The 17,283-nt window shown below is 38.0% G+C and overlaps 1 protein-coding gene across 9 annotated transcripts in view; it reads left to right on the top strand.

The window, feature by feature from the left end:
• The window catches only part of RBM44 (RNA binding motif protein 44), a 137,230-nt gene extending 121,662 nt beyond the window's left edge, over nucleotides 1–15,568 (top strand). For 6 of the 9 annotated variants that reach the window (XR_009155373.1, XM_058185637.1, XM_058185611.1 and 3 more), the window contains 2 exons: nucleotides 9,661–9,806; nucleotides 9,886–14,297. Coding sequence is in view for 8 of the 9 variants with exons in the window: in XM_058185637.1 (XP_058041620.1) it covers nucleotides 9,661–9,806; nucleotides 9,886–10,006 (267 nt within the window). In the remaining variant the exon portion in view is untranslated. Of the gene's footprint in view, nucleotides 1–3,868; nucleotides 6,452–9,660; nucleotides 9,807–9,885; nucleotides 14,298–14,555 lie in introns of those variants that run through there. The other 3 variants (XM_058185601.1, XM_058185592.1, XM_058185577.1) reach the window with 3 other exon arrangements.
• Nucleotides 15,569–17,283: the final 1,715 nt, after the last annotated feature.

The following is a 17,283-nucleotide window of genomic DNA, read 5'->3' as shown; positions in this document are numbered from 1 at the left end:
CTCTAAAACTGAACATATTTCACTGCTGATATTCTTGCAGTATGTCTGTTCTCCCTTCTGTTATAGAAGTTTCAGTGCCTCCTTCCCAGGCTGAAGGTAATCAACAACTGGCAGATGACCTGAATGAGTTTTACTGCAGGTTTGAAAGGAAACTACAGCCACCTATCTCCACAACCCCCATCTCAGACACACCAACAACAGCCAAGCCTCCTACAACTGACCCCATTTCATTGGGTTCACAACCCCTAGTGATCACAGAAAAAGAAGTGCAGGACCTATTTCACAGACACAGGAAAAGCTCCAGGCCCAGACAAGATAACTCCTTCTTGCTTAAAAGTCTGTACTGACCAATTGGCCCCCATCTTCACCCATATTTTCAATAAATCACTAGAGATGTGTTATGTTCCTTCTTGCTTCAAACGCTCTACCATCATCCCAGTGCCGAAGAAGCCCACCATCAAGGAACTGAATGACTACAGACCAGTTGCTTTAACATCTGTAGTCATGAAAACCTTTGAAAGGCTAGTGCTTTCCTACTTGAAAACCATCACGGATCCGCTGTTAGACCCCTTGCAATTTGCATACCGAGCAAATAGATCAACAGATGATGCTGTTAATATGGCTCTGCACTACATCCTACAACATCTTGAGTCTCCAAAGACCTATGCAAGGGTCCTTTTTGTAGACTTTAGTTCAGCATTCAATACCATCATTCCAGACATTCTTCTAACTAAGCTAAACCAGCTACAGGTACCGGAACAGACTTGTAAGTGGATCACAAGCTTCCTAACAAACAGGAAGCAGCAGGTGAAGCTAAGCAAGATCACATCAAATACCTGTACAATTAGCACAGGGGCCTCCCAAGGCTGTGTGCTCTCCCCACTTCTCTTCTCTCTGTATACCAATGACTGCATCTCCAATGATCCATCTGTTAAGCTACTGAAGTTCGCAGATGACACAACAGTGATTGGTCTCATTCGAGACAATGACGAATCCGCATATAGACGAGAGGTCGAACGACTAGCCTTGTGGTGCAAACAAAACAATCTGGAACTGAACACACTCAAAACCGTAGAAATGGTAGTAGACTTTAGGAGAAACCCTTCCATACTTCCACCTCTCACAATACTAGACAACACAGTATCAACAGTAGAAACCTTCAAATTTCTAGGGTCTATCATATCGCAAGATCTAAAATGGACAGCTAGCATCAAAAACATCATTAAAAAAGGACAACAAAGAATGTTCTTTCTGCGCCAACTCAGTAAGCTCAAACTGCCCAAGGAGCTGCTTTGGTCGCGTTGGTGGATGATCTCTGGAGGGCCAGGGATAGGGGTTGTTCCTCTGCCCTGGTCCTATTAGACCTCTCAGCGGCTTTCGATACCATCGACCATGGTATCCTGCTGCGCCGGTTGGAGGGATTGGGAGTGGGAGGCACCGTTTATCGGTGGTTCTCCTCCTATCTCTCCGACCGGTCGCAGTCGGTGTTGACAGGGGGGCAGAGGTCGGCCCCGAGGCGCCTCACTTGTGGGGTGCCGCAGGGGTCGATCCTCTCGCCCCTTCTGTTTAACATCTACATGAAGCCGCTGGGTGAGATCATCAGTGGTTTCGGTGTGAAGTACCAGCTGTATGCGGATGACACCCAGCTGTACTTTTCTACACCGGACCACCCCAACAAAGCTATCGAAGTGCTGTCCCGGTGTCTGGAGGCCGTACGGGTCTGGATGGGGAGAAACAGGCTCAAGCTCAATCCCGCCAAGACAGAGTGGCTGTGGATGCCGGCGTCCCGGTACAGTCAGCTAAATCCGCGGCTGACCATCAGTGGCGAGTCATTGGCCTCGATGGAGAGGGTCCGCAACTTAGGCGTCCTCCTGGATGAACGGCTGTCTCTAGAAGAGCATTTGACGGCCGTCTCCAGGAGAGCGTTCTACCAGGTTCGCCTGGTACGCCAGTTGCGCCCCTTTCTGGACCGGGATGCCCTATGCACGGTCACTCACGCACTCGTGACGTCCCGCCTGGATTACTGCAATGCTCTCTACATGGGGCTCCCCTTGAAGGGCATCCGGAGGCTGCAGTTAGTCCAGAATGCGGCTGCGCGGGTGATAGATGGAGCCCCTCGTGGCTCCCGCATAACACCCATCCTGCGCAGACTGCACTGGCTACCTGTGGCCTTCCGGGTGCGCTTCAAGGTTTTGGTGACCACCTTTAAAGCGCTCCATGGCATTGGGCCGGGTTATTTACGGGACCGCCTACTGCTACCGAATACCTCTCACCGACCCGTGCGCTCTCACAGAGACGGTCTCCTCAGGGTGGCGTCAGCGAGGCAATGTCGTCTGGCGCCGCCCAGCGCAAGGGCCTTCTGTGTGGGGGCCCCCACCCTCTGGGACGATCTAGCCGCCGGGCTTCGTCAGCTTTCGGACCTTCGGACCTTCCGCCGCGGGCTTAAAACATACTTATTTAATTGTGCAGGACTGAGTTAGATTTTAAATTTATGGGTTTTAAATTGGGTTTTATTTTTATACTTTTTAATTAATGGGCTTTAGAATACGTTTTTTAATTGTTTTTATATTGTATTTATATTGTATTTATCTGTTTTTAGTGCCTGTAAACCGCCCTGAGTCCCTCGGGAGATAGGGCGGTATATAAATATGATTAAATAAAATAAAAATAAATAAATGATCCAATTCTACAGAGGAATTATTGAGTCTGTCATTTGCACCTCTATAACTGTCTGGTTCGGTTCTGCAACCCAACAAGAAAAACACAGACTTCAGAGGATAATTAGAACTGCAGAAAAAATAATTGCTACCAATCTGCCTTCCATTGAGGATCTGTATACTGCACGAATCAAGAAGAGGGCCGTGAAAATATTTACAGACCCCTCGCATCCTGGACATAAACTGTTTCAATTCCTACCCTCAAAACGACGCTATAGAGCACTGCACACCAGAACAACTAGACACAAGAACAGTTTTTTCCCGAAGACCATCACTCTGCTAAACAAATAATTCCTTCAACACTGTCAAACTATTTACTGAAGCTGCACTACTATTAATCTTCTCATAGTTCCCATCACCAATCTCTTTCCATTTATGACTGTATGACTATAACTTGTTGCTGGCAATCCTTATGATTTATATTGATATATTGACCATCAATTGTGTTGTAAATGTTGTACCTTGATGAACGTATCTTTTCTTTTATGTACACTGAGAGCATATGCACCAAGGCAAATTCCTTGTGTGTCCAATCACACTTGGCCAATAAAAATTCTATTCTATTCTATTCTATTCTATTCTATTCTATTCTATTCTATTCTATTCTATTCTATTCTATTCTATTCTATAAAAGGTGTTATCACAAAGTTGATGATTCCTTCTCCATCTGTAAGTACTGCAAGGCATAGTGCTTCACTGATTTTTCCTTGTACAGAGTACATCACACTGACTCCAAAAGAGGCTTGCTCAAGGAACGTCCTCTTAGCAAATGGTTTAATGATAGTAATAATTTAAAAGCTTCCTGCCAATATGCATTTTCAGTTATTGACAATGCTGATCCAGAAGCATATATTGCTCTTGCAAGAGAGTGATCAATTTTCTCTTGATTTATAGGTGTTGTTTTATCTATAAATGAAAGTATTGTGTATTTTTGTGAGGCAGTGGTTAGCAACACCTTACTTGAAGATGCTGCTGGTAAAGAAACACTTTGTGATGATCCAGAAGCAGCAGAAAAAGTGTTTCTGGAATTAGAACAAGTAGAAAGCTATTTGCACTTTCATTCTATTCCTCATCATTTAATTCTGTAAAGTATTTTCTAATGTCTTTAGGGCACTTCTGACATGCAACCATGTGTTTTGTCATCCTTGTAGCATTTGGAAAAGAATTCTCACAATATTTGCAAATTGCAGCTTTGCTCTCAGCAGAAATTGCACTGTGGAAATGTTTCCAAACTCTAAATGTCAATCTCACCATTTTACTGAGAGGAGGAAAAGAAAAACCAAAACCAATTTATTGACCAGGCCAGTGGTGGTTTCAATTTTTTTTAATACCAGTTCTGTGGGTGTGGCTTAGATGGCGTGGCATGGCTTGGTGGGCATGGCATGGGAAGGATACTGTAAAATCTCCATTCCCTCCCCACTCCAGGGGAAGGTTACTACAAAATCCCCATTTCCTCCCAATAAGGCGGGACCTAGGAGGCAGAGAATAGATGGGAGCGGGGGCAGTCAGAATTTTTACTACCGGTTCTCTGAACTACTCAAAATTTCTGCTACCGGTTCTCCAGAACTGGTCAGAACCTGCTGAAACCCACCTCTGGACCAGGCTATAGATAAACATGATGCTGTGATGACATTAATAGGAATCATTTAAGGGTTACAAAAGAGCAACTAATTTGTCAGATAAATGTACCCGCTTACCTGTCAGTTAAGGCCTGAGATGAGGATAGAAACTATAATCTACTGTATACCAACAATTACTCAACTGTAGGAGGTCCCAGGTGCACAAGTAAACTAAACTGGAGCCTTTTCCCTTCAGTGCCCCCTAGTGACATAAATGCATATTTCTCTTGTTTGAGAACTACATTTAGAAGTACAGTGTTACTTGAATTGTATTCCAGGATTCGTTTGTCTTCAGCTGAGAGAACTTGCAATAATTTAAGACTTTACAAAAAAAAAAAATATCTCAGAAATCTTTCATTAAGGTCTTCATGTTACATATTTTGAATATCATGTCATAAATAATTTATTTATTATTGGAAAAGAACATATTCTACAGTCCTTCCCCCCTTCCCCCCATTTTCCCCCCAGAAAAAATGGCTTTGGAAAAATGGTTAGAGAATACCTATCTGATCTTGATGAATATACAGTAAATTAGCGGGATCTGATGGTTTACACCCCAGAGTTCTGAAGGAGTTGGCAGATGTTATCTCAGAACCATTGTACCATATCGTTCAAAAATCCTGCAACAAGAATTACTTGAGAATTAGACTTCTGGTTTGGCTCCGCTTCGTTGAAAGCAGTCTTGTTTAGACTGCTAACTCCTTAGTCTGTAGAGCTGTCAGGACATCGTAAATCTATCGTCCAACAGCTTGTAAGTCTCTTCCCTCGGGCAAAGAGGGAGAGATGAGCATTCAGGCTGAAGTTGAGACACCCAAAAAAGCCACAGAAAAAGTTTCTGGGGGCTTGAGGGCAGTGCTCCTTCCATAGCCTGAAAAGCTTCAGACTCGGAGATGCATCTGTCTTCTGACAGAAAAAAACGTAGCGTCCAGTCTCCGTGGCGGAAATTGATTTATGATGGATTGTAACGCGGACGGAGCAGATACTGGAGTTCTATCATTTGTTTGTAAGAAGACTGCAATCCCCTGAGGATATACTTGTTGCGAAGATAGGAGAGAAGAAAGCAAATGGCGTTTTGTGGAATGTGTGTACTAGAAACGAAAGTTAAAGAAATGCTTATTAACAGCTAGTGTGGAACTAGAAGATACTGACTAAATGGATGAAATGAGAATTTTATGATTTATATTTTTTCTTCTTCTTTGGGATTATAGTGATTCGGAAGAAAAGCTTTTTGAATTTTTCTTTTTTAACCTCCTTTTATCCGTTATTAGGCTATATTTTAAAAAATGGCTTTTAAGCAAATAGTACCAAAAGTCACTAAAAACTTTGAAATTTCTTCAGTTCAGATTCAAAACTTAAAAGAAGAGATTAAAAAGGAATTAAGAAACTCTTTACAGGAGTTTTTGGAGACTTGTTTTTCAGAAATAGATCAAAAATTTGATGAAAGAGAAAGAGATGTTGGATTTTAAGGAAGTGGTGGAAGAGCAGAAGAAGGAAATGAAAATGGTAAAGGATGCAATTTCGCAAATATTAAGCTCTTGTATTGAGATGGAAGATAATCTTGAAGAAATTAATAAAGCTAATTTAGAGTTACAAAGGAAAATAGAGGAAATTCAAAAGAATCAAAATAATTGGAACTTAGATAATAAGATGGAAGATATACAGGCAAAGGTAGATAAGGCAGATGAAGAAAGAGTAATATTACAATATAGATTAATGGAATATGCCATAAGGGTGAGGGGATTGAGGCAAAATAGGAAGGAAAATTTAAAAGAGATTTTTACGCAAGCCTTTGCTCAGATAAAGGGTGTGGAGCCAGAAGACTTTGAGATTAATATTGAAAGAATTTATCATGTTAATTCTTGGTGGGCAAGACAAAATAAATTACCAAGGGATGTGGTTATTTATTTTACAACTAAAAAGATTAGGTATGAAATTTTGCAAGCCTTTTATAAAAATAAATTTCAAATATTGGGACAAGATATAAAAATGATGAAGGAAATTCCTCCTAAAATGTTAAGAAAGAGAAGAGAATTTGCTTTTTTAGTGGATGAGTTTAAGAAACATCAGATATATTTTAGATGGGAAGTTCCAATGGGTTTGTCAGTGAATTTTAGAGGCAGAAAGTATTTTCTTAATTCAGTTACGAAACCAAGACATTTTTATATTAATGTTTTAAAGAGTGGGAATCCTTTGTTGTTAGATGCTAAGTTAAATGGTTTGGAAATGATGGAAAATAGAATGGGAGGGAGGAATGTTTAAGATGTGAATATGATGATTATGGTTAATTTTTGAAATTGATTTGTTTAGGATACAAATTATAGGATTTTTGTTATTTGCTATTTGTATGGTATAAACCTATGGGATGATATTATTTAATTGTGAAGGTTGGAAAGTAAAATTTATGAATTTAGATAATGTTGTGGATGTAATGATTTTAATTGTTTACTGTATGTTGTGGATGTAATGATTTTAATTGTTTACTGTATGTTGTGGATGTAGCTTAAATGATTGTTTGTTTTAATTGACACGTTTATAGATAGTAAAAGTTATGAAGTTAAGTTGGAAAGTATTGGAAGATTGGACATTAAATGTTATGACAATTGAAGAAAGATATAAGTGATGGGTATTTGAGTTCGAGAAGCTGGATCGTAATTTAAGAAATGGACTTATGAAATTTGAAGAAATATACAAGTGGGAGAAAAATTTGAATTTGAGAAGATGGACTAATTTTTAAAATGGGCTGTAAGAAGAATGGACATTAAATGTTTCGACAATTGAAGAAATATATAACTGATGAAAATTTGAGTTCGGAAAGATGGACTGTAATTCAAGAAATGGACTTATGAAATTTGAAGGAGTATATAAGGGGGGGGGGAAATTTGAATTTGAGAAGATGGATCAATTTTAAAAATGGATTGTAAGAAGAAGTAATATGTGAAGTTGGTATTGTTTCTTGTCTTTTTTCTTTTTTATTGTTCTCTCTTATCTCTTTATTTTTATTGTGAGGGGATTTAGAGTTTTAAATTTTTGAGGGTGGGAGTTTATGTATATTTTGTATATTTTAGCTTGTGATTGTTGGTCATAATACCCGGTATTTGCTCTGGGAAGTCTGGGGGGGAGAAAGGGAAATGATACATGGATTGGTTATTAACGTACAGTAATGTTTGAAGATATGAAATTAAAATTTAAAATGATATTGGGGCTGCTCGACTGCCATTTCAGAAAGAAAAGGAGAGAGAAGTAGAAGGAGGGAAGAAAGTAGGTAGGAAAGAGTTGAGAAGGAGGAGGGGAATAAGAAGGTTAGATAGGGTGGAAGAAGGAAGGAGTGGAGAAGGAGGAGAGAAAGTAGTAAAGTGAAGGAGATGAAGGATGGGAAAGTAGTAGAGGGTAGAGAGGGAGGTTGTGAAGAAAGGAAGTGGCAGTCGGGCAGGCCTGAATCAGTAATAAATAAAAATTAATGATTAATGATGGATAATAGTTTGTAAATAAATATAATGTTGGAAAATGGAAATAAAAATTATTTTAAAAAAAAAGAATTACTTGAGAATTGAAAAAGGTTGAAATGGTTCCAATCTTCATAAAAGAAAAAAAACAGACCCAGGAAATTACAGACCAATCAGCCTAACATCAATGCCTGGGAAAATACTGGAAAAGATAATCAAAAGCAGATCTGTGAACATCTAGAAACTAAGTTATAACTAAAAGCCAGCATGGTTTTATTAAAAACATAATGCCGAACTAACCTTATTTCATTCTTTGACAAAGTGACTAAATTAGTAGATCAGCAAAATGCTGTGGACATGGTATACTTACACTTCAGCAAGGCATTTGACAAAGTAGAGTACAACCTACTTCTAAATTAGAAAACTGTGGGATAGATAGCATTATCACCAGATGGATTTGTAACTGCCTGACAAATCGTACTCAACAAATAGTCTTTAATGATACTACATCTGCATAGAAAGAAGTAAGCAGTGGGGTACCACAAGGTTCCATCTTAGAACCAGTATTCTTCAATATCTTTATAAATGACTTGGATGAGGGAATAGAAGGGGAACTCATCAAATCTGCAGATGACACTAAGCTGGCAGGAATAGTCAACACCCCAGAAGACCAGTTCAGGATTCAAAAAGATCTTGACAAATTTGAACAATAAGCCCTATACAACAACATGAAATTTAATGTGGAGAAAAGCAAGGTTTTATACCTAGGCAGGAAAAACAAAAGGTACAAGTACAGATTAGGTGAACCCTGGTTCAAAAACAGTAACTGTGAGAGGGACCTTAGAGTCCTAGTATTTTAGAGAGAATATTTTGGCTGCTTTGGTAGAGGTAAAAGAAAACAAGAGTCGACTTAGCGGTTTGCCCTTAAGCACAATTGTTCAAATGACATCATCTCTCCTGAATAAAAAAATTGCTTCATAATCAGAAAAAAATCACTTAAATATGAGCCAGCAGTGTGCGGCAGCAGGCAAAAAAGGTAATACAATGTTTGATTGAATAAACATGCATAGAATCAAAATCACGTGAAGTATTAGTACTGCTTTATAAAGCCTTAGTAAGGCCATACCTGGCATCTAGTTGTGATCACCACATTAGAAAAAATATGTTGAGACTTTGGAAAAAAGTGCAAAGAAGATCAACTGATATGATTAAAGGCCTGGAAACTAAAACGAACAGATGCAGGATTTGGGTTTGGCTAGTCTAGAAAAAAGGAGGACTGGGATGACATGATAGCAGTATTCCAGTATTTCAAGGGTTGCCAGAAAATGGAGGTGATCAATTTATTTACCAAAGCACCTGTAGGCAGGGCAAGAAACAATGGATGGAAACTAAAGCAATCTGGATATAATGAGAAACTTCTTAATATTGAGGACAATGAACTAGTGGAATGGCTTGCCTGCAGAGGTTCAGAAGCCTTCATCAATGGAGATTTTTAAGAGGAGACTGGACAGTCACTTGTCTGAAATGGTATAAGGTCTCCTGCTTGAGAGGGTTGGACTAGAAGCTCCATGGTCCTTTTCAATTCTATTCTGATGGGCTGATTCTACTGTAACAATTGCTATGGTTATGCTATTAAACAAATTTCTAGATTGAATGGAATTTAATTGAAAAGGAACATTTTAGATAATTCAATTAACCTTTTAAAACTGCCACCTCTGTAAAGCATGTGAAAAACTTTAATCAGTGGTTGTATTGAATACATAAGATCTTATTTCTGAAAATGTCAATTATGTTCTTTCTAATGTTACAGCATTGTTTAAATGTTAGTTTCCATATTGTAATCTTGAGTGAAACTACAGTTTTTGTTTATTTTGTATCTAGGATATTGCAGACAGCCTCTTGCCTTTTGGCTCAGTACAGTTTACTCCAAATCCATCATCTTCCTTTATAACTCCAAATACATTAAACTTAAGCAGTTTCCGCAAAGTACTAAAGAAACTTGAAGAATTATATCCACAGATTACTAGGTAAGTGTGTTATTCAGAGGTGATATTTGTAGGAATATATTAAGCTGGTCTTGGAAGTTTTCATTTATTTTTATTTTAGAGAGAATATTTTGGCTGCTTTGGTAGAGGTAAAAGAAAACAAGAGTCGACTTAGCGGTTTGCCCTTAAGCACAATTGTTCAAATGACATCATCTCTCCTGAATAAAAAAATTGCTTCATAATCAGAAAAAAAGTAATCTGAGAAATAAACAAGTGAGTACCTTGAAAATGCATTGAAATGTATGTTTTAGAAATCTCTGAGTTGTAATGAATTTCTTCCCCTGCTGCATTTTACATTTATATCTTAATAATAAACATTTTTGGAAATAAATGCCTAATTAATTCAAGTGTTTTTTACTACTGTAATAATTAGCTTAGCATCAGGGCATAAAACTATCGTTTTTCTATATGCTGCTGTTTTTATGGAATTTTTAATTAAAAGCCAAAGATCTTGAAATTCAAAGATGTGAAATTCATACTAAGTAGCCACCATGCTATGGGAAAATGGGAAGAAAAGAAATAGGAAAAATCAAGCAACGAAACTATTTCAGACAACAGTAAATATGAAAAGATGTGGGTGTCTTGGTGGATCAAAAACTGAACATGACCCAACTGGGTGGTACAGCTGTGGAAAAAAACCCAATCCTGGTCTGCATCAGGATCAAGAGAAGTCACCTAGACAATTACATCTAGTTCTGGAATATGTATTCTTTAATTAAAATAAATGGAGACAACTAATAAAATATTATTAGTGTCTACTAGGATTAATGGGAAACTTTAATTAGTCACAACATTCCAGAGAGGCACTCAACCAAGCATGGTCTTCCTAAGAGATGTTTCATTTGTAGTGCTGACAACTTTCTCCTTCAGATGATGGAGAAAGGTATCAGCAATTTATTTTCTATTACTGATAGTGAGCAATAGTCACTTAAGTGACTTAAGAAACTGGGTCATGTATTCCTTAAAAATAGCAGGTTAAGAGTAATATTGGGAAAAGTGACTATGTAATATTGAAGTACCTAATCAAGGAATCTGAAGCTAGATAAAAAGCTCAGAAAAGTTCTAAATACAATAAAGGAATATAGTGTAAGAAATGGAAAGATAAAATAGTTCATCAAGGAAGAATATAGGTATCCTCCATTGATAATATTTATTTATTTATTTATTATTTATTTATTTAATCACATTTTTATACCGCCCTATCTCCCGAGGGACTCATAATAGTTCATTTAGTGACTGTTCAAAGTTATAACGGCACTGGGAAAAGTGACTTATGACAGCTTTTCACATGACCATTGTCGCATCTCCATGTCATGTGATCAAAATTCAGATGTTTGGCAACAGACTCATATTTATGATGGTTGCAGTATCTCAGTGTCATGTGATCACCTTTGCGACCTTGTGACAAGCAAAATCAATGGGGAAGCCAGATTCACTTAACAACTGTGTTACTAATTTAACAACTGCAGTGATCCACTTAACAATTATCACTCTTACAACTATGATAATTAGCTTAGCAACCGAAATTTTGGGATCAATTGTGGTTGTAAGTCGAGAACTACTTGTATAGACTTGTTTCCTATGATCTGGATTTTGTGCACCACAAAATGATGAAGTTGGCAATGATGATAATGCACCTCAAGAAAGCATTTGTAGCAGCTGTATGATACAGATAGTCCTCAACATACAACCATTTGTTCAGTGACCATTCAAAATTGTGACGGCATTTAATGAAAGGAATTATGGCCTGTGCCAAATTATGGTTGTTGCATGATCATGTGATCAAAATTTATTTGCTTGGCAGCTGATACACCCTTAGGACTACAGAATGCTGCAACTTCCTCCATTCACCTATTTCCCACCACTCAGCTAGCCACCTGGCCTATCAATATCTAAATTTCATAGTTTGGAGAAGGAGGCTTTTGAAGGATTATGAGAGCAGGTTCCATTCTCGCACTACTTTGGAAGCTTCTTCAAATCTTCTTCAGGTTTGGATAAGGTGACTTCCAAATGATCCTGAGAATGGAACCTACTTGGAAAATAATGCAAAATAGCCTCCATTATGAAAACTAGTTGCTCCTGTCAGCAGCTGGAGAAAATTGTAAAGGTAAATGGGGTCTTTGTATGCATATGTGAATGAAAAAATAGTTAACAAGTTAAAAAAAAGCAAAGTTAAAATTCAAAGCACCATGTTAACTGTTATTGTAATTTACTCATAGAAAATCTAAATAGTTTCCTATTTACTACAAATCACCACAATCATGATCACTGAGTCCAGGATCAAATACCTTCATTTGGTTCTTAATAGTGAAATGTTTCCTTAGGGTTTTAATTGGGAACTTTTAATTGGGAACATAAGTCTCTGTTGTAAATATCCATTTTTGAATAATTATCCTTCACAACACTGTATTCCCCTTGTCAAGAAAGTCCAGTCCATCTTTTGTCATATCCATTATCTTAGAATTTCTTATATTCATATTCTTTCAATCTTTTCTGGCAAACCAAACCCTTTCTTCATATCTGATTTCAACAGATCAAATTCCAGTTCCTCAAATTGCAAATCAGGTCCAACTGTTACTTCCTCCCTTTGGATATCATCTTGTGTTTGCAGAACTGTTATTGAACCATCATTTTTTTAAATTTATATTTTCAAATAAAACCTGTAACATGGACAGCATTCTTTTTTCAATTGTCTCCCCAAACAATTTATCTCTTTTCAAAGATATGAGAAACACTTTGTTTTCCTCTCCAAGAAGAGAAGCAAATAAGCTTCCACAAGAAAAGGGTTTTTTCCCCAAAAAAGTTTAAAGAAAGGAGAATTTTCCCATCAAAAATTAACAGAAATATCAAGGCTCTTTTAAAAATAGAATAGAATAGAATAGAATAGAATAGAATAGAATAGAATAGAATAGAATAGAATAGAATAGAATTTTTTATTGGCCAAATGTGATTGGATACACAAGGAATTTGTCTTGGTGCATATGCTCTCAGTGTATATAAAAGAAGATACTTTCATCAAGATACAACACTTACAACACTTAATGATAATCATAGGCTACAATTAAACAATCAGGAAACAATCTATATTAGTATAAATTGTAAGGATACAAGCAACAAAGTTACAGTCATAAGTGGAAAGAGATGGGTGATGGGAATGATGAGAAGATTAATAGTGGTGCAGATTTAGTAAATAGTTTGACAGTGTTGAGGGAATTATTTGTTTAGCAAAGTGATGGCGTTTGGGGCGTTTGGGGAAAAAATTGTTCTTGTGTCTAGTTGTTCTGATGTGCAGTGCTCTATAGCCTCGTTTTGAGGGTAGGAGTTGAAACAGGATATGAGGGGTCTGTAAATATTTTCACATCCCTCTTTTTGATTCGTGAAGTATACAGGTCCTCAATGGAAGGCAGGTTGGTAGCCATTGTTTTTTCTGCAGTTCTAATTATCCTCTGAAGTCTGCGTCTGTCTTGTTGGGTTGCAGGACCAAACCAGACAGTTAATAGAGGTGCAGATGACAGACTCAATAATTCCTCTGTAGAACTGGATCAGCAGCTCCTTGGGCAGTTTGAACTTTCTGAGTTAGCGCAGAAAGAACATTCTTTGTTGTGCTTTTTTGATGACGTTTTTGATGTTAGCTGTCCATTTTAGATCTTGCGATATGGTAGAACCTAGAAATTTGAAGGTTTCTACTGTTGATACTGTGTTGTCTAGTATTGTGAGAGGTGGAAGTATGGAAGGGTTTCTCCTAAAGCCTACCACTATTTCTACAGTTTTGAGCGTGTTCAGTTCCAGATTGTTCCAGTCGCACCACGAGGCTAGTCATTCAACCTCCCGTCTGTACGCAGATTCATCATATAATCTTATAATCCTGTGTAAATGTAAATGTAAGCCTGATCCTTATGGTTAAAAAAATAATAATTTTGTATTTAATGGTAAACAATGAAAAAAAAAAGAATTTGTAAAAGTCCACCAAGGGGTTATAAAATAGGTCAAAAGTTAACCAGTCATAAATCTTGATTATAAAGCTTCAAAAATGCAATTAAAACCCAGGCATGCTTAAGAAAGATGGGTAGCTGAAGGGAAAAAATGTTGAGACCAGACCTTCCGATTGCTCCTTATCAAGAATTGCAGGTGTCCAGCTCCATTCTTCTCCATCTATGCACAATCGTCCAAAGGTCATCTTGGGTCCTTCCTAGTCTCCCCTTCAAAAACCAGGAAGCAAAGCCACCAAATAAGGAGTTATATCAGAGTAATCATCTTAGAACTGTCATATGTCAGTTGTCATATGTCCATGGGTTGAAATATGTATCCTATTCAACTGGATTGATTCTAGATTAAGTTTATCTTCATGCTCCCCTGTAAATTAGTATTATTGTTAGGTCCCATAGATCCCTATTGGGACACTGCCATTCCGGTGGGGAGCGGGCCCTGGATACTCTTTTACAACCCCTTTCCTGTTTCTGGGTTTCCTGTCACTTTGATGTACCTGCTTGGGAAAGGGAGGGGGGGAGGGAATTACTTGGGCCATCTCAGCTCCGAAGAAATGGGCAAAGCGGAGCCTGAAAGCAACTTATCACTTTTCTGGGCTCGAGTTCTCATAATAACTTCGCACCTGTGGATTGGCTCAGCTCGGACTGAACATATGAGAGGGTTTCCTTTTGAAATAATGTCAAGCCCGAATTTGATCGGGGTGTGGGATTGTTTATATCATTGGTTACTCTAACATGAATTCAGTTTGACACAGTTTGGAGTTGAAGGAGGGAGAGCTGAGGAGGATGGAGTCTGCAGCCAAAACAACATAGCGGATGAGTCTGGTACATTCCAATGGCTGGCTGGCCAGAGGAGGAGGAGAGAAGTCACCAAGCAACCAGCTCTCATCCCAGTTGGACAATGTGACAGATTGTTCTGAAAAATTGAGAAACTCTTACTTATACTGGGGTGGAAAGCACGGGAACTTTCAGTACTGGCTTTCCATCAGTTTGTGCCAAGATGATGTACCTAAATAAATTTGTTTGAGGAAATGAAATGCCTTGGAGTTCGATTTCTGATGGGTGCATTACTTGGAACTTGACATAATGCTTGTTTCAAGAGTTCTACTTTCTTGAGGAGAAAGGCAAGGCAAGCCTTAGAGTTACTCTTGACACTTGGCTGGGTTCACATGAAGCAGAGAATTCTCTTGCATTGTAACCAAGGAGTGAGATTGGATTTACTGGTTTATTTTTTTACTAGTATTCACATGACAGAATGTTATGCTTTGTAAGTTCAGTGACCAGCTAGGCTTTAGGTTAACTCCTAATTTGTTCTGGGCAAGGTGCAGTCTTTCTGTATTTGTGGTTCTACATTCACTAAAGTATTTAAATTTAGTAAAATGGATATAAAAATTATATTAGTATTTTAGAAGCAAACTATGATATTTAAAATATTATTTCCCAGTAAATGATTATTCAATTTCCTGCAGACATTTGTAAATTTCCTGATACAACTTCACAGTTTACTGTCATTTTACTTTATCTCTAAAGAAGCCACATTTGCAGAATTGAAACAATCACTTGAAGAGTATTGAAAACCATGAACTTTCTGCAGCATTTGAATTTAAATAAGAATAAAACATTAATTTAGGAAGACCGTGAGTTGATAAAAAATACTTCTGTTTTCACTGTTTATATTGTAGTTTATAAGAACTAGGAACTGTAAGAAATGACCTAATGTTTAATCTTTGCTTCAAACTCAAAATATTAACTCATTCTTTTTATCATATGTTGTTAACTACTATAAATATTCATAAATAAATGAATTGAATCTTTTGTGGTTCAAAATGTTTAATTGCAATTTAAATAGTTCTATTGTATATGGTTTATTAATTGAATTAAAACATTTCTTACTCAAGTGATGAATCTCACTTTTTTAAAAATGTATTCATATGAAATAAACATGGTTATTTTCAACAAGTATATGATTTTTCCCCTAACTCATTGGACAAAATCAGTCAAAATGTAGCACATTTAAATGTGTTTCTTAGAAGAAATATTCAGTGTATTTTAGATTTTCAGTTCACAAATTTAAAAGTTCATTTTGACAAGATCATTTCCAGCTTGCTGCCTTTAAGGTAGATCTGTAATAAGGCCTTGTTCAGTTGGGAACTCTGTCAATGAGGAACCAAGATAGCATGTATTACTGAGATCTGGCTGGGTTCAAAAAGTGGGTATGCATGGTCATTTCAGAGATGAGCCCAGCTGGTTTCCAGGTATGCATTACTAGAGATCACAGGGTGGGATGATGGTGTAGCAGTTGCCATCTAGGAATCCCTTTCAGGTGTGTTGCTCTACAGATCACTGGAAGTAAGATCTTGTTCGTTAAGTTGGGCTTTAGGGAGCAGTTTGGATTGTTGATGTTGTACCAGCCTCCCTGCTGCACAGTAATCTCCTTGTCTAAGCTCTTTGAATTCATTTTTGGGTTGATGGCACACTTCTCCAGACTTATGGTCTTGGGTGATCTCAAGCTATCTACTTTAGGAATGGAGCTGAGGAGTTTATGGCCACAGATCTGTTGCAGATCATCCAGAGCCCAACACAGGACAGTGATCATACTCCTAATTGGGTGGTGTTATCGGGCATTGGGTATGTGAGCGGAAATGGGGGAAACTCTGAGTATCTCGGCATGGCCAGATCATGCCCTGATTACTATGGAATTCTCTAGCACCGCTGTCCACTGTGGGTATGTTGGACCAATTTGATTGGTCCTCCACCCATTGATGGACCCAAATGGGTTTCAGAGGCAATTGAGGTCTGTTCCTGATGGTCTGCTGCATGATCCATCTAAAGTCCTGGTTGTTGCTTGGAATAGGGTGGCAGCGGAAGCTTTCTCAACCACATCCTTGATTTTTGCTCCAGGGAGCCAACATACCTCCCTAATTGTATGTCCGGTCTGCAGATGGCTGGTTCTGTTCCTTTGAAAATAAAATCTCCTATCACCAACACTCACCTGTCACCTTTCTTTTTTAGAGCGTGAAATCTGGGGTGCTTTTCTGTTTATCCCAGGTGAGTTTGTTGAAGTGACTTTTTTAGGGATATTGGAGTGCTTGCATGTTTTCTTTGAGTGTGAGGTTGTGAGTCTGAGTATTGAGTACTGAGAACTAAGGGGAGAAATCGGCTGCTTCTGGCCGATAACAATAAATAATAAAAATAATAAACAGTATACAAAACAATAAGAGGTACCAAAAACCAACTTTCACACTTTACACACACACAACACAACACAACTAACTCACACACAATGTAAAAGCAGCTGCACTTTACCCAAAATGGCCCCTGGAACAAGCAGGAACCTCACACAGCCACAAAAACTCAAAAATCAACTTTCACACTACACACACACAACACAACACAACACAACACAACACAACACAACTGATTCACACACACAAACACAAAATGCCACATACAGCTTTGTGAGATTTTGTGTG

The sequence above is a fragment of the Ahaetulla prasina genome, chromosome 1, assembly GCF_028640845.1.
Source record: "Ahaetulla prasina isolate Xishuangbanna chromosome 1, ASM2864084v1, whole genome shotgun sequence".
NCBI lineage: Eukaryota > Metazoa > Chordata > Lepidosauria > Squamata > Colubridae > Ahaetulla > Ahaetulla prasina.
Note: the sequence above shows the minus strand (reverse complement) of the source record. Positions and strands in the feature narration are given on the sequence as shown.